The sequence below is a fragment of the Amblyraja radiata genome, chromosome 16 (genome assembly GCF_010909765.2).
Source record: "Amblyraja radiata isolate CabotCenter1 chromosome 16, sAmbRad1.1.pri, whole genome shotgun sequence".
NCBI classification, from domain to species: Eukaryota; Metazoa; Chordata; class Chondrichthyes; order Rajiformes; family Rajidae; genus Amblyraja; species Amblyraja radiata.
This window is the reverse complement of record NC_045971.1, coordinates 31,854,530-31,881,098: the sequence shown is the minus strand read 5'-3', so window position 1 is coordinate 31,881,098 and position 26,569 is coordinate 31,854,530. Positions and strand designations below refer to the sequence as shown.

The 26,569-nt window shown below is 45.4% G+C and overlaps 1 protein-coding gene across 1 annotated transcript in view; it reads right to left on the bottom strand.

Moving 5' to 3' along the window:
- LOC116982094 (integrin alpha-8-like) overlaps positions 1-26,569 on the bottom strand; it is a 132,593-nt gene that overhangs the window by 5,958 nt on the left and 100,066 nt on the right. The window contains exons 20-28 of the mRNA XM_033035410.1: positions 25,139-25,286; positions 21,214-21,306; positions 19,049-19,125; positions 15,375-15,455; positions 13,130-13,235; positions 9,949-10,101; positions 9,074-9,187; positions 7,249-7,362; positions 6,247-6,348 (exon numbers count right to left, since the gene is read on the bottom strand). Of these exons, the coding sequence (XP_032891301.1) occupies positions 6,247-6,348; positions 7,249-7,362; positions 9,074-9,187; positions 9,949-10,101; positions 13,130-13,235; positions 15,375-15,455; positions 19,049-19,125; positions 21,214-21,306; positions 25,139-25,286 (988 nt within the window). The remainder of the gene's footprint in view (positions 1-6,246; positions 6,349-7,248; positions 7,363-9,073; positions 9,188-9,948; positions 10,102-13,129; positions 13,236-15,374; positions 15,456-19,048; positions 19,126-21,213; positions 21,307-25,138; positions 25,287-26,569) is intronic.

Sequence of the window (26,569 nt, the reverse complement as noted above, 5' to 3'; positions counted from 1 at the left end):
TTCCATGAAGCCAATTTTCTGTACAGTCGGATAGCCCTCATGGATCCCATGCGATCTAACCTTCCAGAGCAGCCTACCATGTGGCACCTTGTCAAATGCCCTGCTGAAGTCCATATATACAAAGTCTACAGCTCTGCCCTCATCAACCTTTTTGGTCGCATCTTCAAGAAACTCAGTCAGATCCATGAGACATGATCTCCCACGTACAAAACCATGTTGACTATCCCTAATCAAACATCTCTGCAAATGCATGTTCATTTTATCCCTCAGAATACTCTCTAATAACTTTCCGACCACATACGTCAGGCTCACTGGCCTATAGTTCCCAGGATTTTCCTTTCCGCCCGTCTTAAATAGAGGCACAGCATTTACTTCCCTCCAGTTTTCCGTCACCTCACCAGTATTTAATGACATCTCAACCAGGGCACCTGCAATTTTTTCTCATGAAGCCAATGGGTTTTTAATGACATGGTATTACTGTGACTAACTGTTTAAAAAATGAAGTTCTAAGATTATTATTAGATTTCAAACATTTGAGCATTGAATCAACGGTTCACATTTGTAAACTGAAGGAGCTTGGAATCCACGGTCAGGCTCTGCGGAAGACCATAAGATCACTCTCAGAGGCGGCTGAGAGAAGCAGCCGGTGGATTTGGCTCAAGCGGAAAGACCCATGCTGGGCCCCAAGTATTTCAGGGTGAATCTTTGGGACGGTTTGACACGGGACACGCGCTGAGGGCTGATCATCCTGCAGCGGAGGGTGTATAGTGTTAAAAGGCTGAAACACCCAGTGATGCAAGGGTACACTACTGATGTGTCCTGTGCCCAACTGTCCTAAAGGTTACCCAGGCCAAGATATACGTATCCACTCCCCCACCCCCCCCCCCCCCCGCCCCCCCCCCACAGATGTTGAGCATCTACCACTCTCAACAATCAACGAATGTCGTGAAATGCTCCCCACCTATTGGCACAAGGGACTTCTTAACATCTTGTCCTGTGTATTTGATTCTGATATGGCATAATTTCCAAATGCTCTGATGCGGGGGGAGGGGGGGGGGGCAATATATCCAAGATTGCTGAAGACACAAAAATAAATGTGAAGGCATGTTTTGATGTCGATGTTGGGATTCTGCAACTGGATACAGGTAGGTTGAGTGAGCAGATGAAAACTTGGTCACTCAATTCATTTCAGATTCACTTTTGTTTATTTCGAGATACAGTGAAAATCTTTTTGTTGCGTATTCACCAGTCAGCGGAAAGACAATACAAGATTACAATCGATGCATTTACAGTGTATAGACACATGATAAGGGAATAATGTTTAGTGCAAGGCAAGGCCAGCAAAGTCCGATCCAGAATAGGCTGATGGTCACCAATGAGGTACATAGTAATTCGGCACTGCTCTCAGGTTATGGTAGGATGATTCAGTTGCCTGATAACAGCTGGAGTTGAATGTGCGGAAGTATGATGTTATGCACTCCAGCAAGAAGGATCTAAGTGTCGCCAAAAGATTTTGAACATTTCAAAATCCAGCGGCGACAAAAAAAATGATGCGACACTTGAAAAATCACCATGCATCATACGTCATCACGCCGCGTCACGCTGCATCGCCGCCGTATCACACCGTATCACGCTGCAAATCTTTCGGTGACCTGATACGTCAATCAATGATGCCGGCAGTCGCCGAAAAAATCGCCAAGTGGGACAGGCCCTTAACCGTGACTTATCTAAATGGAGAAAGATTGCCGATGTGTAACTGTACAAAGGGATCCAAGTGTTTAGTTGGGCTATATGGCATGGAAACAGGCCCTTCGGCCCACCGAGTCCATGCCAACCATCTATCACTCATTCACACAAGTTCTATGTCATCCCATTTTCTCATTCACTCCCTAAACACTAGGGACAATTTACAGAGGCCAATTAACCTACCAACCCGCATGTCTTTGGGACTTGGGAGGAAGCCAGAGCACCTGGAGGAAACCCACGTGGTCACAGGGAGAATGTGAAAACTCCACATGGACAGCACCCGAGGTCAGGATTGAACCTGGATCTCTGGCACCGTGAGGCAGCAAATCTATCTAATTTGAGAATTAAGGGACTGAAGTTTAGGGGTAACATGAGGGGGAACTTCTTTACTCAGAGAGTGGTAGCTGTGTGGAATGAGCTTCCAGTGAAGGTGGTGGAGGCAGGTTCGTTTTTATAATTTAAAAATAAATTGGATAGTTATATGGATGGGAAAGGAATGGAGGGTTATGGTCTGAGCGCAGGTATATGGGACTAGGGGAGACTATGTGTTCGGCACGGACTAGAGGGGTCGAGATGGCCTGTTTCCGTGCTGTAATTGTTATCAGCTGCACCACTGTGACGCCTTTGTTCTTGTACACAATTACCAAGAAATTAGCAAATAATAGGAAGGCAAATGGAATACTCGCCATTTGTTGCAAGAGGTGTATAAGATCATGAGAGGAGTAGATCGGGTTGATGCACAGAGTCTCTTGCCCAGAGTAGTTGAATCGAGGATCAGAGGACATATGTTTAAGGTGAAGGGGAAAGGATTTAAAATAAATCTGAGGGGTGATTTTTTACACAAAGGGTGGTGGGTGTATAGAACAAGCTGCCAGACGAGGTGGTAGAGGCAGGGACTATCCCAACGTTTAAGAAGCAGTTAGACAGGTAGTGGTCAGACAAGGATAGGTCAGGTTTGCAGTGATATGGATCAAATCCTGGCACTAGTGCACCTGGGACATGTTGGCCGATGTGGGCAAGTTGGGCCGAAGAGCCTGTTTTCACACTGGGTCACTCCATGACTCTATGACTCGAGTGTTCTAGTTTAGAGATGTAAAAGAGTTATACAGTTATACAAGGTGTTGGTGTGACCTCATCTAGAGCAGTGGTTCTTAACCTTTTAGGCACCAGTACGAGCATACACAAATAAAATACTGTGTGTGGTATGCACCTTTGTTAGGTTTCTAAACTTGGGCTCAACAAATAGATATGTTATTTGTGTCCCCTTCATGACCCCTGGCAAAGCCCCAAATGACCCATAGGGGGTCACGACCCCAGGTTAAGAACCACTGATCTAGAGCATTCTACTTTGGCTTTGGTTTCCTTATTCAAGAAAGGGTTCACTAGCTTTGGACACAGCCCAAGAGAGATTCACTATGCCATTTCTTGGGATGAGCTGGTAGCTTATCACAAGGCTAAATAGACTAGATCTATATTCTTTTGAAGTGAGAGAACTCAGGGATGGTCTCATTGAAGCATTGGCATCTTAAGACTCAGGGAAAGGGAAATGAGAGACCCAGTCTGAAGAAGGGTCTCGACCTGAAACATCACCTATTCCTTTTCTCCAGAGATGCTATCTGACCCCGCTGAGTTACTCCAGCTTTTTGTGTCTATCTTCAGTTTAAACCAGCATCTGCAGTTCCTTCCTACACAAAGTAGATATGGAGCTCTCTTTAAATGTCGGAAAATCTTGAATGAAGAATAATGGTTACAAGATTAGAGGATGGTCTTTTAAAACTGAGGGGCATTCGAACTTCTCAGAAGGTGGTGAATCTCAGAAAATTCTCTTCCCTGGAGAATCATGGAGGCAGGATTATTAGGGATATTTAAAGTAGATATATTTTTGAATTATCTGAGAATTAAGGTCAAGGAGGAAATAGCACAGGAAAGGAGATGAGTCCCAGCCAGTTCAGCCATGGGTGTATTGAATATTGAGGTGGGCTCTAGAGCTGAGGGACCTACTCCTATGTTCGTTCATACGTACTTCTCATTATTGGCCCCGAATATTACTTTGAGAAGAAAATTCCTGCACTCCATGATTGGACAGTGTCTTCATAGGCTCCACAGAAATATATCCCTTGATATCGATTGTTAAAATCGCTACATTTACAAGCTGGTGTCCCAGAAGGGGAGGTCTTGTTATAGATGAAGAACTAAACCCAGGCTCCATCTGCCTCCTTGATGAATGCAAAACACCTCCACTGCACCGTATTGAAGAATACAAGTGTTCTCACCATATTATTGTGTTTTGCATTGTATAAGACACAAAAGGCTGGTGTAACTCAGTGTACACCTCAATGATTACAAGATGTTTTTTTGCTGCTGTACACAGAAGATGAACATAAAATGCTGGAGTAACTCAGCGGGCCAGGCAGTGTCTCTGGAGAGAAGGAATGGGTGATGCTTCGTGTCGAGACCCTATACATTTGCATTGTATAAATTGGCAAGCTCATTTTCTTATGTCTGTACATCTCAATGATTATAAGATGTTTTTTGGATATCTTGATGTTGGATAAGCCACGGACTCATACAGGATGGAAGCCAACCCTTGAGCTCACCATGTCTGCACCAACCATCAACCACTGTTTACATGAATCTTAGCCTAATCTCATTTTATTCTCTCCGCACACTCATTAACTCCTCCAGATCCCACCATCCACTACTGTGAAATTCGCTGCCGTCTGTGGAATTCTCTGCCTCAGAGGGTGGTGGAGGCCGATTCTCTGGATGCTTTCAAGAGAGAGCTAGATAGGGCTCTTAAAGGTAGCGGAGTCAGGGGATATGGGGAAAAGGCAGGAACGGGGTACTGATTGGGGATGATCAGCCATGATCACATTGAATGGCAGTGCTGGTTCGAAGGGCCGAATGGCCTTCTCCTGCACCTATTGTCTACATTTGTTTAAGAAGGAACTGCAGATACTGGAAAATCGAAGGTAGACATAAATGCTGGAGAAATTCAGCAGGTGAGGCAGCATCTATGGAGCGAAGGAAATAGGCAATGTTTCGGCCCGAAATGTTGCCTATTTCCTTCGCTCCATAGATGCTGCCTCACCCGCTGAGTTTCTTCAGCATTTTTGTCTATCCCCTACATTTGTTCCTCTTTACAGCGGTCAATTAATCTATCAAACCGCATGTCTTTGGAATGCAAGAAAAAAACTAGAACGTGTGGGAGGATTTCCATATGGTCACGGGCAGAATATACAAACTCCACATAGACACAAGAGGTCACGTTTGGACCCGTCACTGGAGCAGTGAAGGCAGTAGTTCTACTAATTACGCTATCTTAAGATTCTGAGATCAAGTCAAATTTATTCCTTCAATTCTTTAACCTGTTCAGCGCCACCCCTGAGTAAAATCAGGTCATGGCCAATAGTGAAAATAATGCTTGGCAGTGAACAGATTAATGAGGCAAATGCAAGTGGGCGGATGAGTGTTCCATTATGGATAACATCAGCAAAAGATTCCCACTTGCAGCCTAAAGGGCCTGTCCCACTTAGGTGATTTTTGGGATGACTACAGGTGATTGCCACAAAATTTTTAACATGTTGAAAAATTTTCAGCAACAGTGGCGACAGTGGCAACAGCAGCTCCTAGACTGTGGAACAGCATCCCTCTTCCCATCAGAATTGCCCCCTCCATCGACTCTTTTAAGTCGAGACTTAAAACTCATCTTTACTCTCAAGCCTTTCTTGGCGTCCTCTGAGGGAGGGCTATATGTATGTATTTATGTATTACCTAGTCTATGAACCACTGTTGTATAACGTTAGTACCTCCACCAATATAAAGCACTTTGGTCAACGAGAGTTGTTTTTTTAAATGTGCTATAGAAATAAAAGTGACTTGGAATTTTTGCTGTCGTAGATTGATATATAGGTGCTGTCGTAGATTGATATAGGTGCTGTCGTAGATTGATATAGGTGCTGTCGTAGATTGATATAGGTGCTGTCGTAGGTTGATATAGGTGCTGTCGTAGGTTGATATAGGTGCTGTCGTAGATTGATATAGGTGCTGTCGTAGGTTGATATAGGTGCTGTCGTAGGTTGATATAGGTGCTGTCGTAGATTGATATAGGTGCTGTCGTAGGTTGATATAGGTGCTGTCGTAGGTTGATATAGGTGCTGTCGTAGATTGATATAGGTGCTGTCGTAGGTTGATATAGGTGCTGTCGTAGGTTGATATAGGTACTGTCGTAGGTTGATATAGGTGCTGTCGTAGATTGATATAGGTGCTGTCGTAGATTGTCGCCAGGTGTCGTAGATGGATTCCATTAAAACTAGTCCCTGGCACGCGCCTAAAGAGTCACCTAAGTGGGACAGGCCCACCAGTCTTCCAGTGAATATGTTGTCTGACTGGGAGAATCCTTGCTGCATTTATTCATAACACCTCTATGTTAACCAATATGCCGCGTGGCTGGAGCTTGGATGGGTTCCAACAGCTGGAATCGGAATCGTCGGTACTCACCATGGTATTGCCACTGGGGAATTCTTCAGGCTGTACTTTGTACGGCATTTCTTGCACAATGAAAGATGCTCTGGACTGGAAAGTATACTGTTTGTATTGATTCTGCAAAACACAAATTTGTGGTTTTGTTTACTTCTTCCCCGTTATTTTCTAGACAAAATTAAGATTCATGTATAGGACGGAACTGCAGATGCTGCTTTACACTGAAGATGCGCATAAAATGCTGGAGTAACGCAGAGGGACAGGCAGCATCTCTGGATAGAAGGAATGGGTGACGTTTTGGGTCGAGACCCTTCTGCAGGCCCTTCACAAGAAGTTTCTTGTCACCTATTCTATATATCCAGAGATGCTGCTTGTCCCTCTGAGTTACTCCAGCATTTTATTTCTTTTTAAGATCCATGTAGATAAGTGTTGGGAACTTGAGGAATTCAGTGTTCATCCCATTATGTTGGAAGCTACCCAAGTGGAATATGAGGTGCTGTTCCTCCAGTTTGCCAGTGGCCTCACTCTGGCAATGGACGAGGCCCAGGACAGAAAGAACAGTATGGGAACGGGAGATCCAGAAGGCCTAGATGGAACAAGTGTAAATATTCGGTGAAACAGTCACCTAGTCTATGCTTGGTCTCTCGTTTTATCAAATTTCCTCTAACTACTGTGACGGCACGGTGGCACAGTGGTAGAGTTGCTGCCTCACAGCGCCAGAGACCCGGGTTTGATCATGGCTACAGATGCTGTCTGTACGGAGTTTGTACGTTTTCCCCATGACCTGCGTGGATTTTTTCCGGGATCTCCGGTTTCCTCCCACACTCCAAAATCATACAGGTTTGTAGGTTCATTGGCTTGGTAAATTTGTAAATTGTCCCTAGTGTATGTAGGACAGCGTTAGTGCGTGGGGATCGCTGGTGGGCGTGGATTAGGTGGGATTACTATAACCATCCACCACTGTAATATTATTTTCATCACCATGATATGACTGACTTGGAAGCTGAAGCTGTGGTTTACCTTTATGAAGGGCTCCATTCTGAGAGTGGATTGTATGCTGATCACTGCTCTCTTATTTCCCTCCAGACGACCCACATGGCACACAATTTTCACACATTTGGAAACGTCACAGGTCTAAAATGAAGACAACCTTAATCAGCCTTAATGTTTGTTAGACCCATGCAGAGGTAGTAATGCTTTATCCTCTCACAATATAATGTTCATAACCAATGCACTCCTTAATAAAAAAGCACGTCAGAAACGCAAGCATGATTTATTTCCACCATGAGTCAGCCCAGATGAAGAGTTAATGCCTTTGGGATTCAAAGCCTATTTTGTTAATAATCGGCTGGGCAAGATTTTGGTATCTAGGACAAATATCATTAACTGGACAAAATGGTTATTGTTATTGATAGCCCGAATGATTCCCGATAAAAACAAGCATTATATTGCAATGTTAACAGATTGGTAAAGAGCCATCAAGAGTCATTGCATAATTTGGTAAAATCTAATGGTAAACTCAGGCCATCTAAAGAGGTGAAGGTAGACCTGACTGATGTCAAAGTTGATAGGATTAATGTACGTATACTTGCTCACAAATCACACAACAATGAACTAGATGGACTATTGTCCATCGCCAAGATCTCCCAGAAAGCATGCAAAATCTTTAGAGATCCTATTCCAAAATTGCATATTCCCACGATCTGACACCAACAGTCTACAGAGTAGGCCCAAGGTAGGGGAATTTAAAAAAAATGTTTAACCTGACCCACAATATTTTCCTGAAAATTCTTGAATCATTAAACGTAAGAAAATAGAAGTGGGAACTATCACAGTTGACAGGAAATTATCCTTTGTTTAGAATAAGCAAGCAGAAACCATTTTAAATGTAGACCTAAATGGTCCAGGAGTCTATTGTACTTGGAATGTGCTGGTTTTAATGAAGCTATGGATTGAAATGCTTATCCTGCCTTGGGCTCTGAATGTGTGATTATAAGTGAGGCAACTCTTTTGCATTACAACCACTTTGCACCTGCATGCCTTTTGTTACATTTTTGACAGCAGAAAGTTAGCAGTAAATGGGCCAGCATCCTCTCAATGTGGAAACAAAGAACCGATAGACTGCTTTACAAAAAAGAACATGTGTGAAGAATGTATTTTGACCCAAAACATGTTTTCCAGCGATCCTGCCTGGCCCGCTGAGTTACTCCAGTAGTTTGTGTTCTTCCAATGTATGTAGATGGCAACTCAAGGGTCTGTCCCACTTGGGCGACATTTTCGGCGACAGCCTGAAAAGAGGTTGTCGCGGCGTGATCGGGGCGTGACGCGGGGTGACGCATGTAATGACGCGCGGTGTCTCCCTGTCGCCCCTGGAGTTTGGAATGTTCAAAATCTTCAGGCGACAGCTGGGTGTCTTATCATGTTGTGCGCCCTGTCACACGCTGACTAATCCTGTCCTGCAGGTGAAGGCTGGTGATGCGGGTATATATAGTGCTGACTTATCCTTTAAAAAGTTATTGGTCCTTAGATTTATTGCAGATAAGTTCATTTCCAATGTGATTATTGTACTTCGGCGTAACCTTGTGTTGAAGGCGGGTGGCGCGGCGTGTCGTACAATTTGATGGTTTTTAGGGCGTTTGTTGTCGCTGAAAAAATCGCAAAGTGGGATAGGTCCTTCACTCTATGCAGACTCAGCCAACAGGAAAGATGGAACCAATTAATATGCCAAGATATTATTTCATATCAAAAGCATGGGATAATTGTGTGCAGAGAGTGACTTTATAATAACAAACGAAAATTAGAACATCAAATAATTTTCATATGAGTTTTTGATGATCATTCTTACCAAATTTAAGATGGTTTCCTCCACTAAAGCTTCAGGTTTGCTGACGTCTCTTTTATTCAATTCATGACGAATGTTCTCAGTAGTAAATGGACTCTTCGTGCTTAAGGACAGGACCTACAGGTAAAAGAAGAGTATAACTTACTAAATATGCTTGAGATTTTTTGACAACAATCACAGTTAGATCATGAATCTATTTTTAACAATTTCATTAAGGAACATCAGACTAAATTTTCCATGATCTGCCATGGAGTCATACAGTGTGGAAACAGGCCCTTTGGCCCAACTTGCCCATGCCGACCAAGATGTCCTATCTACACTAGTCCTACCCGCCCGCATTTGGCCCATATCCTTCTTAAACGTTCCTATCCATGTACCTGTCCAATTTTATTTCCATGTTGTTCTAGTACCTGTCTTAACTATCTTGTCTGGCATTCCGTATACCCATCACTCTTGATGTGTGAAAAAGTTGCCCCTCAGGTTCCTAACTCTTTCTCCTCTCACCTTTCACCTGTGTCCTCTGGTTTCTGATCCACCTATTCTGGGTAAGAGATTGTGCATTCATCCTACCTATTCCCCTCATGATCTCCAGAACTTATTATCTTGTTCCCTTTGTTCTCCCCATCCCTCCAGTTTCTCTGCTGCTCAAAATATCTTTCATTTCTGACTATTCCTTGTTCTGATGAAAGGTTATTGATCTGAAACACAACCACTGCTTTTCACTTGCAGGTGCTGTCTGGCCCTTTGGATATTACTGTCATTTTCTGCTTTTGTTACAGATTACCAACATCTGCATTCTTTATTTTTGCATTTCAATCGTCACCAGAGTGTCACTCCCATCTTGCCATTACTATTCCAATGCAAATCTAAAATCTTACCCAGCTCTCAGCTTCAGTGGAGTTTACAGTGCACTTGATTTCATTTGTTGGTTCAACCATTGATTTGAACAGGAGATTAATGCCATTGAAGTCTGCAGGCCAGTCCATTTCCACAATGGCTTTACTAATGACGGATGGGCCTTTGTTGTGTAACTGGGATCAGATAAAGAGGGTGTTATATTACATTACAATCATTTCATCAATCAGTAAGTACCAAAGATCCTATAGTGAAGCAAGATAGACCACTCCTGCTAAATGCAATGGGCTGACATGCAGTACGCAACGGAACGGAACATGGGCCTTTTTTTCATCCATTTCCGTAACCCGACCCGACCCGACCCGACTCGCAGTGTAATCAACGTTGCGGGGGAACAGTTTGTGTTAATAAATTAAAATTCTGAAAATGAGGAGAAGATTTTTACCAAATAACTTTTATTTTTACGAGGATGTTTCCGTAACCGGCTTCCGTCTCCGCATTAGTTATCTTTGCTCCGCTATGGGATCTTTGGTGTGGAGACGGAAGCCGGTTACGGAAATGGGGCCTAAAATTACCCATGAATCTGCCCATGACCGTACTACGTCTTTTTCGTCGAGTGATCTATCTTGCTTGCTATAGGATCTTTGGTTAGTACATCTCTTCACACTCATTTAACACGCTATCCCTCATTTTGAGTTTAGTTTAGAGATACAGCGTGAAGTAGGCCCTTCGGCCCACCGAGGCCCTTCGGCCCATCAGCGATCCCCGCACACTAACACGATTTGCATTTTTTTTTAATATAGATAGGAAGTAAGAAGAAAAGAGAAAAAAACCCCACAAATGTCAAGATAAAAAAAAAGAATGGAATGATTTACTAATAATACATAATTTGAGATCGTTTCGTAGATTATAAAGTATAACTTTTCATCTAATCCTGATTTCAAGCTTCAGTTAGATTCCCGTGCTGAACCGATCTACCCCTTCAAATAGTCAATGAATGGAGACCATATTCTAACAAAAAGTTCTGCAATTTGCAATTTTACCAAGCCAATTAACATACTAACCAGTACGTCTTTGGAGTGAGAGAGGAAACCGAAGATCTCAGAGAAAACCCACGCATGTCACGGGGAGAACGTACAGACCCCTTACAGACACCACCCATAGTCGAGATCGAACCCGGGTCTCCGGCGCTGCATTCGCTGTAAGGCAGCAACTTTACCGCTGCGCCACCGTGCTGCCCCTAACTATCATTAAATTGTTGATGATAGTTACACCTAGGAGGTTGAAGCTCTTTACCATCTCCACTTTGGTACCATTGATACAAACTGAGGCATGTACGACACCCGCTTCATAACATTGATAATCAGCCCCGCAGTCTTGCTGACATCGAGCGATGGATCATTGTCTTAATATCACGCTCCATATCCATCTCCTTCCTGTATTCTGTCTTATCATTGTTTGCGCTCTGGTTCACTTCGTTGGGGCCACTCAAGACCACACTGGGATAAAAGACCCTGATGTGATCTGCTCGTGATACCAAGCCTACAGACAATTGAACATTGAATTCTCCCAATTTTGCTAGCCCTTGCTGTCTCCTCCCCTTCCTTAACCCTCGAGCTGTCTCCTCCCATCCCCCCCGCCCTCGGGCACCTCCTCCTCCCTTTTTCCTTCCTTCTCCCCCCCACCCCCCATCAGTCTGAAGAAGGGTTTTGGCCCGAAACGTCGCCTATTTCCTTCGCTCCATAGATGCTGCTGCACCCGCTGAGTTTCTCCAGCATTTTTGTGTACCTTCGATCTTCCAGCATCTGCAGTTCCTTCTTGAACACTACAGACAATCCTGTTGTGTTCAGAAATTTGTGATTACTTTTATTCTTCATACAATTAAGAGGCCAAATGGATTTCACTGCAAGGAGCTTGAAAGGAAGGCGACCATGCTGGAATGATGTGGGCACACTGTGTGCACTTTTAGCCTTTTCTAACACACCCAGACCAGCTAATCTCTGAAGGTAATGGGCAATCTGTGACAGGAGATTGAGTGGAAAGTGTCTGGGCATTCCTGGGTTTGGAAGAATGAGAAATTATCCTGAAATATTCCAGGTTTAGTTCAGTTTAGATAGACACAAAAAGCTGGAGTAATTCAATGGGACAGGCAGCACCTATGGAGAGGTGACGTTTCGGGTCGAGACCATTCTTCTGTTTAGTTTAGTTTAGTTTAGAGACACAGCGCGGAAACTAGCCGTTCGGCCCATCGAATCCGCACTGACCAGAGATCCCCGCACATTAACACTACCCTACACACTAGGGACATTTACAAAAAAAATATTGGAGAGAAATGAGGTGGTGGGCTCTAAGGGAATCAACTATGTGGGAATGAGGACAATGTGTCGAGGTGGAGGCTGGTGCATTATCTTGATGAAGAAGGTGCAGATTCAAGGAACTGTGCAGCTTACTCTTGCTTCTCTACCTTCATGTTATCACAGAGAAAATGGCAACAAGGTGAAACATCAATTCTGAACAACAATTTGAAAACTAATTCCCAGAGAAAATGAATCAAAGAGTGCATTTTGTACTTGGATAGGATCAATTATATTACCATTATTATTTTGCAACTAAATGTATGTATCTGCGGTTTGTTTAAGTTTTGCACAGTTGATGCACACAATGTTCTCCAGTACGCTTTAGATATTCAATTTCTCACAGCAAATGATTATAGAATCTGTCGAAGACATCAGCAGGATTCATTAAGATAACTTCACTCTCAAATTGCACACCCACACTAAATATATAGACCTGTCCTTTCTCCAATGACTCAATGAGCTTTAACAAAAAGTAATCACTTTCTTTGCTGACATCCCAAGATGGTGTGTGTAGGAAAAAACTGCAGATACTGGTTTAAATCGAAGATTGACACAAAATGCTGGAGTAACTCAGCGGGACAGGCAGCATCTCTGGAGAGAAGGAATGGGTGACGTTTCGGGTAGAGACCCTTCTTCAGACTGACTAAAGAACATCACCCTTTCCTTCTCTCCAGAGATGCTGCCTGTCCTGCTGAGGTACTCCTGCATTTTGTGTCCAGCTTCAGCAGTATCGTGTTCCCGAGCAGCATTCTGGGATGCACTTACCCAAATGGGAGGGCACACTGCATGCTAAGGTGACAATGTACACAGGTACTGGTGATGGTGTGGAGCAATGTTGTGTACCTACCTCATAGACATGCGCTATCACTGGTAGGCTGCTGTTCTTCACCACCGTATCTGAAGGCGATTCAAAATTGATGAATGGGAGTATAATCTGCTCAGGCAGCGAAGCCCTGATGTTGAAAGGCAAAAGGTTATGAGATTGTGTGAGCTCCTGATACTCGTTTATTCTGTTTCTTGCCTTATTAGATTTCCCCTTCATGGACAGATCTATCTTGATTAATTTCATTGATTTGAGATAGTCTAATGCAGAGCAGCTGATCAGATAACCCTCTCTTTCCTGTTTAATCTGTCCAGAATATACTTTTTCTGTGGCTGTTGACCTTCACATACAAATCAAGAGCAGACGCTGCCTCAAAATGGACAGACTAGTGAATTATGATCTTTGCATCTGATTTTCATTTTGGTGCTTTTCCTTTGTGGTATCAAAAGTCCTACATGATAAAGCTGGGTATCAGGATGGGTATCAAACTACACATGCCAGATTCAGGGATAGTATCTGACCAGCTGTTATCAGGCAACTGAACCATCCTACCAACAACTAGAGAGCAGTCCTAAGCTACTATCGGAGACCCTCAGACTATCTTTGTTTAGTTTAGTTAAGAGAAACAGCGTGGAAACAGGCCCTTCAGCCCACTGAGTCCATACCGACCAGAGATCCATGCACATTACCACTATCCTACACACGCTAGGGCCAATTTACTCTTATACCATATTATACCGACAAACCAGTACGTCTCTGGAGGAAACCGAAGGTCTCAGAGAAAACCCACGTGGTCACGGGGAGAAAGTACAAACACTGAACAGACAACACCCATCGTTAGGATCGAACCCACATTTCTGGCGCTGTAGGGCATCCACTCTACCGCTGCCTTGACTTTACTTCACTTGTGTTGCTGGACTTTATCTTGCACTAAACGTTATTCACATTATTCCCTTTATCATGTATCTGTACACTGTGGACGGCTCGATTGTAATCATGTGTTGTCTCTCCGACGACTGGTTAGCGTGCAACAAAAGCTTTTCACTGTACCTCGGTACACGTGACAATAAACTAAACTCAAATAATTCACGTGCTTGCTAATGTGCTGGGAGATTCTACACATACTGGGACCAGTGTGGTTATAGCTGGAAGTGACTGAATTATAAATCAAATGTTTTTTCTCCTCCAGTACCAGCCCATGGCAAGTCTCAAACTAACTTCTGCACCAATTCTCTCACCCAATCTCAGCACTCTGCCTTACATTATTGGAACAAGGTGGTGGGAGTTGATGCAAATATGTTAAGGTCATGTTCATGTTCTCTTCCTTCTTATTTAAACTTATACATCATTCTTACTTATTTGAAAACATCATTCCTACTGTAAATTATATCACAATTCCTTCATTTTAGCCTGGAACTCTCTATCCAAAAGCAATGCAGAGCAAAGTACAGTACGGAAACAAGCCCTTTGGCCGACCGAGTCCATGCCAACCAGCGATCACCCCATACACTAGCGCTATCCGACATGCCGGGGACAATTTACAAATCTGTACGTTCTTTAGAGTGCGGGAGGTAGCTGGAGCACCCGGAGAAAACTCATGCAGTCACGAAGAGAACGTACATATTCCGTACAGACAACGACCATAGTCAGGATCGAACTCGGGTCTCAGACGCTGTAAAGCAGCAACTCTACCGTTGCATCACTGTACGGTCCTGACCTCCCACCTACCTCATTGGAGACCTTTCAACTATCTTTAATCAGATTTCAATGTTATATCTTGCACTAATTATTGTACCCATTATATTTTATCTGTACACTCTAGACGGTTTGATTGCATTAATGTATCGTTTTTTCTCTGACTAGATCGCACGCAAACTAAAGGTTTTCACTGTACCTCAGAACACATGACAATAATAAATAATAAACCAAACTAAAATAGAAGAATGGCTTGTGTGTTATGCAGTAAAAAAAACAATAGGGTGGTGTATCCTACTCAGCTGTTGGTCTAGATCAGTGATAGAGATCATGTATTTCGTTGTCTCTGTACTGTACACTGACAATGACAATTAAAATTGAATCTGAATCTGTATTGTCTTTCCGCTGACTGGTTAGCACGCAACAAAAGATTTTAATTGTACAATAGTACATGTGACAATAAACTAAACTGTAACTGATCCCTGTAACAAACAGGAGATCCTAGATCGGTCTGATATTCCACAAAGATGCCCATGAAAGATGGTTAAAGTAATGATTATAAATTGTATCTTACCCTCTGAGAACAAGCTGAGCCAGAGCTTTGACTTGCAACTTCAAATGGACCACCTCACTATCAGAATTTTGTGAGTTTTTACTGCAAAAAAAATAATATATAGTTACAGAGGCTAGTAGTAGAGACATGATTAATTTCATGAGCCTTTATCCCATTACCCAAACCTTAAGAATAAATCACAACACATTAAACGTCTTCTCCAGAGCCATTGGGAATTATGGTCAAGGACAGCAGGTTGGAGGTGAGATTGAACAGATCATTGAAACAAGGCTGTTTTATTGCACAGTCCAGGAAATGCTACCTTGTAGAGTTGCTAGTCACCCAAGGGCATCTAATAGTCATCAAATGGGCACTACCACGGAGCAGCTGATCTTTAATGTCTCACAGTGCCAGAGACCTAGGTTCGATCCTGACATTCTGTAGGGTGTAGGATTCTGTAGGGTGTAGCATTCTGTAGGGTGCTGTCTATATGGAGTTTGCATGCTCTCCCTGTTTCCTCCGGGTGCTTGGGTTCCCTCCCACATCCCAAAAACATGTGGGTTTGTAGGTTTGTTGGCCCTCTGTTTATTGCCCCTAGTGTGTAGGGAGTGGATGAGAAAGTGGGATAACATAGAACTAGTGTGAACGGGTGATCGATGGTTGCCCACCGAGTCCGTGACGAGCAGTGATGCCTGCACACTAGCACTATCCTACACACTAGGGGCAATTTACAATTTTTACCGAAGCCAATTCATCTACAAACCTGTACGTCTTTGGAGTGTGGGAGGAACCCGGAGAAAACAAACCCAGTCACGGGGAGAACGTGCAAACTCCGTACAGACAGCATTCGTAGTCAGGATTGGACCGGGGTCTCTGGTGCTGTAAGGCAGCAACTCTACCGCTGCGCTGATAAGGTGACTCCAGTGTGGGTTATAATAGGGTGTCAGGGGTGATGGGGCAGGAGAATGGGGTTGAGAGGGAAAGAAAGATCAGCCATTGTTGAATGGTGGAGTAGACTTGATAGGCCGAATGGCCTAATTCTGCTCCTTGAACTGATGAACCTGCAAAATTGATTGTTTCTTTGTGTCAGCACACAAGATATGCTGGGCAGTCATGCAGGAAAGATTTCACCCTGTTGAACAGCTTCACATGATTAACTGCAATGAAAATGGAGAGCCAAACGGCAGCTGAAGTCTGCTCCCCTCCCCTTTGGTATCCGATGCCAGCTGACGTCTCACCCAGCACCACATGCTTATTCTAGCAACAAAATCACACATTATGCTGAGGACAGCCTCCACTTGGTGCCTCTCCATCCACACAGAGTGCACCCTGTGCTTAGTTTGCAGACTAATAGGTGCTGGCACGCATGATTAGCCAAGATACGTGTCACGTGGGCGGTAAACAAATGAATGACGTTTGACTTAACAGAGACGCCATTACGATGGACTACGTGTACCACCATAAACAAAGGCACTGTGTGTATCCTTATGCAATCAAATCATCCCACAAAATGCTAGAGTAACTCAGCAGGTCAGCTAGCATCTCTGGAGAACATGGATGGGTGGCAATCAGTCTGAACAAGGGTCCTGACCCAAATCGTCACCTATCCATGTTCCCCAGAGATGTTGCCTGACCTGCTGAGTTACTCCAGCACTTTGGGTCCATTTTTGGTATAGACCAGTATCTGTAGTTCATTTTTATTATCAGATCTTTAATCAGCTTTGTACTTTCTATTCTTTGCTGGATGCTGGGGTTCTGCCTTGTTTCTTTGGCATTCGCTCGGGATTGAGGGTGACTTGCCTGAGCTCTGGTTCTGTGGGTTTGGAATTGGCTATTAGAGTCACAGAGTGATACAGAGTGGAAACAGACCCTTCGGCCCAACTTGCCCACACCGGCCAACATGTCCATGCTACACTAGTGTCATCTGCCTGCATTTGGCCCATATCCCTCCAAACCTGTCCTATGCATGTACCTGTCTAACTGTTTCTTAAACATTGGGATAGCCCCAGCCTCAAGTAACTCTTCTGACAGCTTGTTCCATACCCTCGTCATCCTTTGTGTGAAATTGTTACCCCTCAGATTCCTATGAAATGTTTTCCCCTTCATCTTATACCTTTGTCCTCTGGTCCTCGATTCCCCTACTCTGGGGGAAAGACTCTGTGCATCCACCCAACCTATTTCTCTCATGATTGTATACACCTCTATAATATCACACCCTCATCCTCCTGCACCCCAAGGAATACAGCCAAGCCTGCTCAACCTCTCCCTATAGCTCAGACCCTCTAGTCCTGGCAACATCAGAATTAAAGGACGCTTTTAGAAAGGTGAGGAGGAACTTCTTTAGTCAGAGGGTGGTTAATCAGTGGAACTCATTGCCACAGAGGGATGTGGAGGCCAAGTCAGTGGACATTTTTAAGGCAGAGATAGACAAATTTGTGATTAGAATGGGTGTCAAGAGGTATGGGGAGAAGACAGGAAAATGGGATTGGGAGGCAGAGATCAGCCATGATTGAATGGCAGAGTGGACTGGATGGGCCGAATGGCCTAATTCTACTCCTATAACTTGTGAACGTGAACATCGGCGACTCTTGATACTGTCATTATCAACGTGTTCTCCTCTGTTGAATGAAAGATACAGGCAATAGTATCTTCTTGTTTAATAATGCAATAATAATGCTTGTTTTTTATTATTATATATTCCTATATATTCCTTTTATTATATTTTCCTATAACTTGTGAACTTGTGAACATAAGACCACCAGGGGCGCCGGGGAGATGGTTGCCCCTGCCAGCAGTCTGTTCGTATTTTCTATCTTTTTGTTATTTTTTAGTGCGTTAAAAGTTTGTTTTAATGTTCTTCGGTTTGTTCTATGTGGGGGGAGGGGATTGGGGGAAACTTTTTTTCAGGTTCTTACCTTCCCGGAGATGTGATCAATTTTCGGATCACATTCTCCGGACTCTGCGGCCTACTATCGCTGGAGCTGGAAGCCACCTCAGACTGTCGTGAGCCCCACCGTGGGGCGCGGACTTAACATCGGAGCTGATCCCTTGCCTGGGATCGCTCCCACCGCGACCACCGTGGAACCAACACCAAGGGCTCGCATTCTCGGGAGAGGCCGAGTCGGGAGCTCCAATGTCACGGAAGGTTCGACCAGCCCCAACGCAAGGTTCGATCGAGGAAGCTGACATCCCCCCCGATGCAGGAGCAGATCGCCTCCACGCGGAGGGCCCAAACGTCGCCGGCTACGGGAGTTCAGATCATCCCGTCAACGGGGACTCGAGGCCCACGACTGAGGAAGAACTAAGGAAGGACTTTATTTTGCCTTCCATCACAGTGAGGAATGTGTCGGAGTCACTGTGGTGGATGTTCATGTTAAAATGTGTTTTTTTGAGTGATCTGTTGCTTTTAATTGTATGACTGACCTGACCAGTGAAATTCCTTGTATGTTGCAAAACATACTTGACGAATAAAGTGTGATTCTGATTCTGATCCTCGTTGTGTTTCCAGTTTTCCATCCTTGTGGCCAACGTTGGTTGGGGAGGGGGGGGGGGGGGGAGATAGACTGTTGCACAAATAGGGGCAGATGGCGTTTGACAGGGTGGGCAGTGAAGCTCCTTCCACTGTCTGCCAGGGGCTCTGTGTGTCAGCTCTGGTTACATGGGCTCAAGTCACACAATACAACGGTCCTGTTCACCTTTTTATCTGCATGCTGATTGTGACGGTGTCCACCTGTTCCAAGCTGTGCGCCATGAAATGGAGTCCTGTGGATAACTAAAGAGCAACAGAGATCAATTGGCCATTCTCATTGTCACGGCAGCTGCTTCAGTGTAAGGGGTAGCTGTTTAGCATGTAAATAAAGTCAGGCAGCAATTAATAACTAATAAATGTAAATGTAAATAATGCAGGGCTAAATTAATATTATAAAAAACTGACTTGTTGCATTCTCTGAGTCTCTGGGGGATGGGGCATGCATAATTAATACCTAAGTATCTTTGCAGGCCAGAGTTAGACTCTGGTGAATCTTCATCTGTGAAACATTTACACCCTGGAATAAACCAACCCTCAGAGTTTAGTTTAGTTTAGTTTAGTTTAGAGATACAGCATGGACATAGACCCCACGGCCAACTGAGTCCATGGCAACCAGCAATCACCCTCTTCGCTAACACTATCCCACACACTAACCCCTAACCCATGCAGGTCACGGGGAGAACGTACAAACTCCGTACAGACAGCACCTGAAGTCAGGATCGAACCTGGGTCTCTGCCGCTGTGAGGCAGCAACTCTACCGCTGCACCACTGTGCTGCTGACGAGAACAGTGTATGGTCTACTGCTACCGTCCGTGTGATAGAGCTAGTCACATTCCGTGGCCTTTGATTTGATAGAACTTTAATGGCCTTTGACTGGAGAGCAGGCAGAAAGAGAAATTCCACTGTACCTCGGTACATGATAATAAACTAAACTAAAATAATTTCTCACAAGGATAGGAAAGGTTCAGAGGAATATGGGACCAATGCAGGCAGGTGTGGCTAACTTAGATGGCACTGTGTGTATCTATATGCAATCAAATCTCTCTTTGTAGACACAAAATGATTGAGTAACTAAGCAGGTCAAGCAGGATACCTGGAGAACATGGATAGGTGACAATCAGTCTGAAGAAAGGTCCTCACTCAAATCAGCATGGGCAACTTACTGAATGACTCTATGACTCTAAGACGATATGTCACTGGAAAGAGAAGAGTGAAATTTGCTGTGTGAAGAATATTATAGATAAACGTAGATAAAGACATAGTTCAGGAATGACCTAGAGGAAGTTAGCTGGTATAGCACAGCCAGAATTGGAAACTGTCCTTGTGTTAAGTGGACAAGAGAGGGAAAACAACCCATCATAAATGTGTAGGAAGGATGCTGCTTCAAACCGAAGATAGACACTAAATGCTGGAGTAATTCAGTGGGTCAGCCAACATCTTTGGAGAAAAGGAATAGGTGACGTTTGGGGTCGAGATCCTTCTTCAGACATAAATGCTGTGGCAATTCATTCTTTGCCTTGTTTAAGAAGGACGGCCGTTACGGCCCAATCGTCAGCTGTCCGTGAGAAGATGGTGGTGGTGAGCTGGCTTCTAATTGACATTGAACGTATCCTGGACTGGGAGCTGGTGAGAAAGGCACAATGATGGTCGGTCACCTGGACCACTGTCTCGGCTGCATTGCCAGTAAAGGACATCCGGCAAACAGGATAAGTGGGAAATGTGTGTAAGCAGAGCATGATGATGGGAATAAAACACAGAGGGGCACATAATTCAGCCGCATTTTAGTTTAGTTTAGTTTAATGTCACGTGTACCGAGGTACCATAAAAAGGTTGTGTTGCGTGCTAACCAGTCAGCGAGAGACAATACCCGATTACAATCGTGCCGTCCACAGTGTACAGGTACATGATTGAGGGAATAACGTTTAGTGCAAGGTAAAGCCTGTAAAGTCTGATTAAAGATAGTCTGAAGATCACCAACGAGGTAGATAGTAGTTCAGGACGGCTCTCTTGTTGTGGTAGGATGGTTCAGTTGCCTGATAACAGCTGGGAAGAAACTGTCCATGAATCTGGAGGTGTGTGTTTTCACACTTCTGTACCTCTTGCCTGATGGGAGAGGGGCGATGAGGGAGTGGCCAGGATGCGATTTATTGTGCTGCAGGCCTTGCCGAGGCAGCGCGAGATGTAGATGGGGTCAATGGAAGGGTGGTTGGTTTGTGAGATGCTCTGGGCTGCGTCCACAATTTTGGGGCGTACATACAGTTGTGTCACCTTCGCATCGTAGTTAATCGAGATCTTTGCTACGTCATAGTTAACTCTTCTGTAGGTCTCACCTTCACATCAGCTGCCATTGGATTGCCGAGGTCACAGATCACTGTTTGAGTGCCGTTGAACTCCACTGGGTTACAGCTCAGCTTAGTCAGGTTCTTCAAGAAAGAAATGTGCACAGGACACGTTAAACAAGTTCATTACAAAGTACCAGAAGGCAATAAAATAAATTGGCATGTTGCAAAAAAACCCATCAGTGTCTCGTACATAAAGGTGGTATTGACTGCTCAATACAATTTGAAATTGCTCATAGGTTTGCAAATAGACATCAAAATGTACCACACCACACCGCACACCACACCACACCACACAACCACACTACACCACCACACCACACCACCACACCACACCACACCACACCAGCACACCACCACCCCACCACACCACACCACCACACACCACACCAGGCACCACACACCACTACACACCACACACCACACCACCACACACCACACCACCACCACAAAAACCATCACCAAACACCCCTACAACACCACCACCACACCCCCACCCACCAAACCAATTGCACCACACACCAATACCCCCAAACACCACACCATCACACACCACACCACACACCACACACCACTACACCCAAACCACACCAAACCACCAAATCAACAAACACACCATGTCCACCAACTACACACCACACCACACACCACCACACACACCACACACCACACACCACACACCACACACCACACACCACACACCACACCACACACCACCACACACCACACACCACACCACCCACCACCACCACCACACCACCACACCACACACACCACACCACCACACACACCACACCACACTACACACCACACTACACACCACACCACCACACACCACACCACCACACACCACACCAGGCACCACACTACACACCACACACCACACCACCACACACCACACCAGGCACCACACACCACACACCACACACCACACTACACACCACCTACAGGGCTACACAACCACACACCACACACCCACCCACACACACACACCATTCACAACACCCACCACATCACCACACAACACACACACCACAACTACACAACCACACACTACGAACACCACAACCGACCACACACCACACCACCACACACACATCCATCACGCACAACAACCACCACACACCACACAACCACACACCACACTACCCCACACACCACCCAGCCTAAACACCATAACCACCGCAAACCACACACCACACACCACCACACCACACACCACACACCACCACACACACCACACCACACACCACACACCACACACCACACACACCACACCACACACCACACACCACACACCACACACCACCACACCACCACACACACCACCACATACCACAGCTGCACACTGCATTCTGACTGAGATTTCCATTACCTCACCTGGGTTCTTTTTGAATTAATCAAAATAAACTTTATTCAGGATAATAAATATGTACAAATAAGAACTGTACACAACATTCTCCACGGCTGTACATACACTCGCCAGCGTTATGTTCGGTAGTGTTCCCAGAAAAGTGAAGAAGGGTCTCGACACAAAATGTCACCCATTTCTTCTCTCCAGAGATGCTGCCTGTCCCGCTGAGTTCCTCCAGCGTTATGTGTCTATCTGTCTATTATAACAAATACCCTTGCTCCACATGTGGCCCCCCGGTGTGGTATTCCTTCCCTTGTTTGAGGGGCGTCTCCACCACACCCCGCCCCAAATGTCCAGCAGTGGAAGGAGACTGTGGTCCTCCCCCACAGAGCCTTGGTGTTGGCAGTACCGAGCTTCAGTGCGTCCCTCAGCACGTACTCCTGCAGTCTGGAGCGGGCCAGTCAGCAACATTCCCCGCAGGACATCTCGCTCTGCTGGGTGGTCAACAAAGCTCGGGCAGACCTAGGAGCGTCTTTCACCGAAATAATGACCTTCCAGCAGCACTCGATGTCAGTCTCTGAATGTGTCCCTGGGAACAATCCGTAAATCCCAGTGTCCTCTGCTACGGAGCTGTTCGGGATAAACCATGACAGGGACCCTTGCTGACCTCTCCAGACTCTCTTTGCGAATCCACAGTCTGCGAAGAGGTGGACAACCGTCTCCTCTCCATCGCAGCCGTCCCGAGGGCAGCGTGCGCTGGTCGTGAGGTTCTGACGGTGCAGGAAGGATCTGACTGGGAGGGCACCCCTCACCACCAGCCAAGCCAGGTCTTGGTGCTTGGTGGTGAGTTGTGGCAATGCTGCTGCTGTACACCTGTGTTCACAAACCTGATGCGCTGCTGTAGGTAAGAATTTCATTGTTCCGTTTCGGGACATTTGACCGTAAAACGCTCTTTGCTCTTGGTGGCTCTTCTCACCCCTATTACGTCACCTGAATTCACCAATCAATTTACAATGGCTACAAACGGCACTGAAATACAGAGCGCAAGTTCTATAGAGTTCAGAACCACACAACATGGATACAAGCCCTTTGCCCCTTTGGGGGGGGGGGGGCAACTGGAGGTCGGAGAAGGCCAGAACCTAACTTTCCTACACCTTGGGGTAAACAACTCGGGGTAAAACCCATGTAGTCAGAGGGATAGCATGCAAACTCCACACAGACAGCACATGAGATGAGGATCAACTGATGGCGTGAAGCAGCAGCTCTACAGGCTGCACTAGTCACGGTGGCGCAGTTATGTGGCGCAATGGTAGAGTTGCTGCCTTACAGCAAAAATGCAGCGCCAGAGACCCGGGTTCGATCCCGATTACGGGCGCTGTCTGTACGGAGTTTGTACGTTCTCCCCATGACCTGCGGGTGTTTTCTCCGAGATCTTCGGTTTCCTCCCACATTCCAAAGACGTACAGGTTTGTAGGTCAATTGGCTTGATAAATGTAAAAATTGTCCATTATGAATTGTCCAACCTCCAGTATAGTCCCTGGTGGACTTTTCGGAAGTGATGACCACAAGGTACTACTGTGAAGAAACCCGAGCATCTGGAGGAAACCCACATGATCCCAGGGAGAAGGTGCAAACTTCACACCAAACCCAAGGTCGGGATTGAACAGACTTGCTGTAGCAGTGAGGAGGCAGCTGGAGTCTGGATCTGTGTCTGGATCTGATCCAGAGAGCAGCAAAAAACATATCAATCCATCCAACAATGATACATTAGGACATGTGGCAAATGCTTGACTAAAGACTAGGTTTTAAGGAACATCTTAAATAAACGTGGAAGAAGTTGGAAGAGAATTTTGTGCATCAGGGCAAGTGGAGCTTTGGCAGAAGTTACTTGGTCCTGATAAGAGTGAGGTGATGCATTTTTACTTTCAACTTTCGACTTTAGAGAGTCAGCGCAGAAATATGTCCTTCGGCCCACCGAGTCCACGCGACCAGCGTTCACTTGTACACTAGTACTATCTTACACACTAGGGACAATTTACAATTTATAGAAACCAGGTAACCTACAAACCTGTATGTCTTTGGAATGTGGGAGGAAACCAGAGCACCCAGAGAAAACCCACGCGGTCACAGGGAGAACTTACAAACTCCGTACACATAGCACCGCTGGTCAGGATCGTACCCAGAGGGTGGTGAATCTGTGGAATTCTTTGCCACAGAAGGCTGTGGAGGCCAAGTCTATGGATATTTTTAAGGCAGAGATAGATAGATTATTGATTAGGAATGGTGTCAGGGGTTACAGGGAGAAGACAGGAGAATGGGGTGAGGAGGGTGAGATAGACCAGTCATGATTGAATGGTGGAGTGGACTTGATGGGCTGAATGGCCTAATTCTGCCTATGATTTCGACGGTTCAATGGTTCTATTTGATGGGTGTTTGAGTGAAACCAGGTTGGGGGGAAGTGAGGATGAGGGTGTGGTTGCTCTGACATCAGCATTGACTTAGTGGACTGGGTGGACATAGTGAGACACAGGACTGACTATACCACAGTGGCACCAACCTTACCTCATTACCCCGCACAACACTGATGAAGTCAATTTGAGGAGGGAGTGGGATGTGTAGTTCGGTTTCATATGCTCCTTCTCCATCATTGACTGCATTGAAAACCATCGTGAGCGGGTTTGAGACTCCAGCAATCAAATGGTCCTTGTCTCTGTGGAAGTAGCGATAAAAGAAAAACAGTCACAGGCAGAACTCTGATCTGTCATTGATGAGAAACAGTGAGGTCTCGAGTGTGATGAAAATTTTGTGTTTTCCCATGGTTTTTCTACCTCCCCACCATTTTCTCTCTGCGTTATCCCTCAGTGTTTCCAATCCAGTGGCCAATTGTTTGTTTGGACTAAAGGGCCTGTTCCACTTAGGCGATTTTTTCGCCGACTGTCACAGTTGTAGCAAGTCGCCGAAAAAGTGGCGACTGGACCCCCCCTAGGACAATGTTTACGACAATCTACCGCCTTGTTGGCGACAAGCTACGGCAAGCTACCGACAACCGGCGACCCAATCGTCGCAACTTAGGACGTCAACCTACGACCACACCTACGACAAGCAACGACCACACAGGCGACAACCCACGACAACCGAATTCAACCTACGTCCACCCGCGACAGGTTACGGCAAGCTACGACCCTGTCAGTGACAACTGAAGACAATTCAGTCGCCGGTACCTGTCGCTGGTTGACGTAGGTTGACGTGGGTAATCGCCAATGGAATTCACCGAAGTCAGCACCCGGCGACAATCAACGTCACCTGGCGACAACCTGCGTCATCCTGGCGACAACCTACGACAGCACCTACGACAGGAGAAGATAAATTATGTCAACCCCACAGTCGCTAAAAAGTTTTGAACATTTCAAAATCCAGCGGCACCAGAAAAACGTTACGACTCTTTAGGCGACTTGAGGAGACTATTCTCTATCATACAGGCATCACCCCGTGACCATGTGGCAACGGCCGAGCCGCCTGTAGTCGCCGAAAAAAGTGGGACAGGGGCATAAGACTGTGTTTAGGAAGGAACTGCAGATGCTGGCTGAAGATGGACACAAAATGCTGGAGTAATTCAGCGGGACAGGCAGCAACACTGGATAGAAGGAATGGGTGATGTTTGGGTGAGACCTTTCTTCAGAAGAGAGGGAGTTACAGAGATAAGGAAGTGTCAGAGATCAAAAGAGATGAAAATCAAGGAAAATGTAGAATAGGCCATGTAACATAAACCATTGTTAGCTGGGAGAAGGTGACCACAAAGCAAACAGAGATACAAGGTATTCAAAAGGGAACTGCAGATGCTGGAATATCGAAGGTACACAAAATTGCTGGGGAAACTCAGCGGGTGCAGCAGCATCTATGGAGCGAAGGAAATAGGCGACGTTTCGGGCCGAAACATCGCCTATTTCCTTCGCTCCATAGATGCTGCTGCACCCGCTGAGTTTCCCCAGCAAT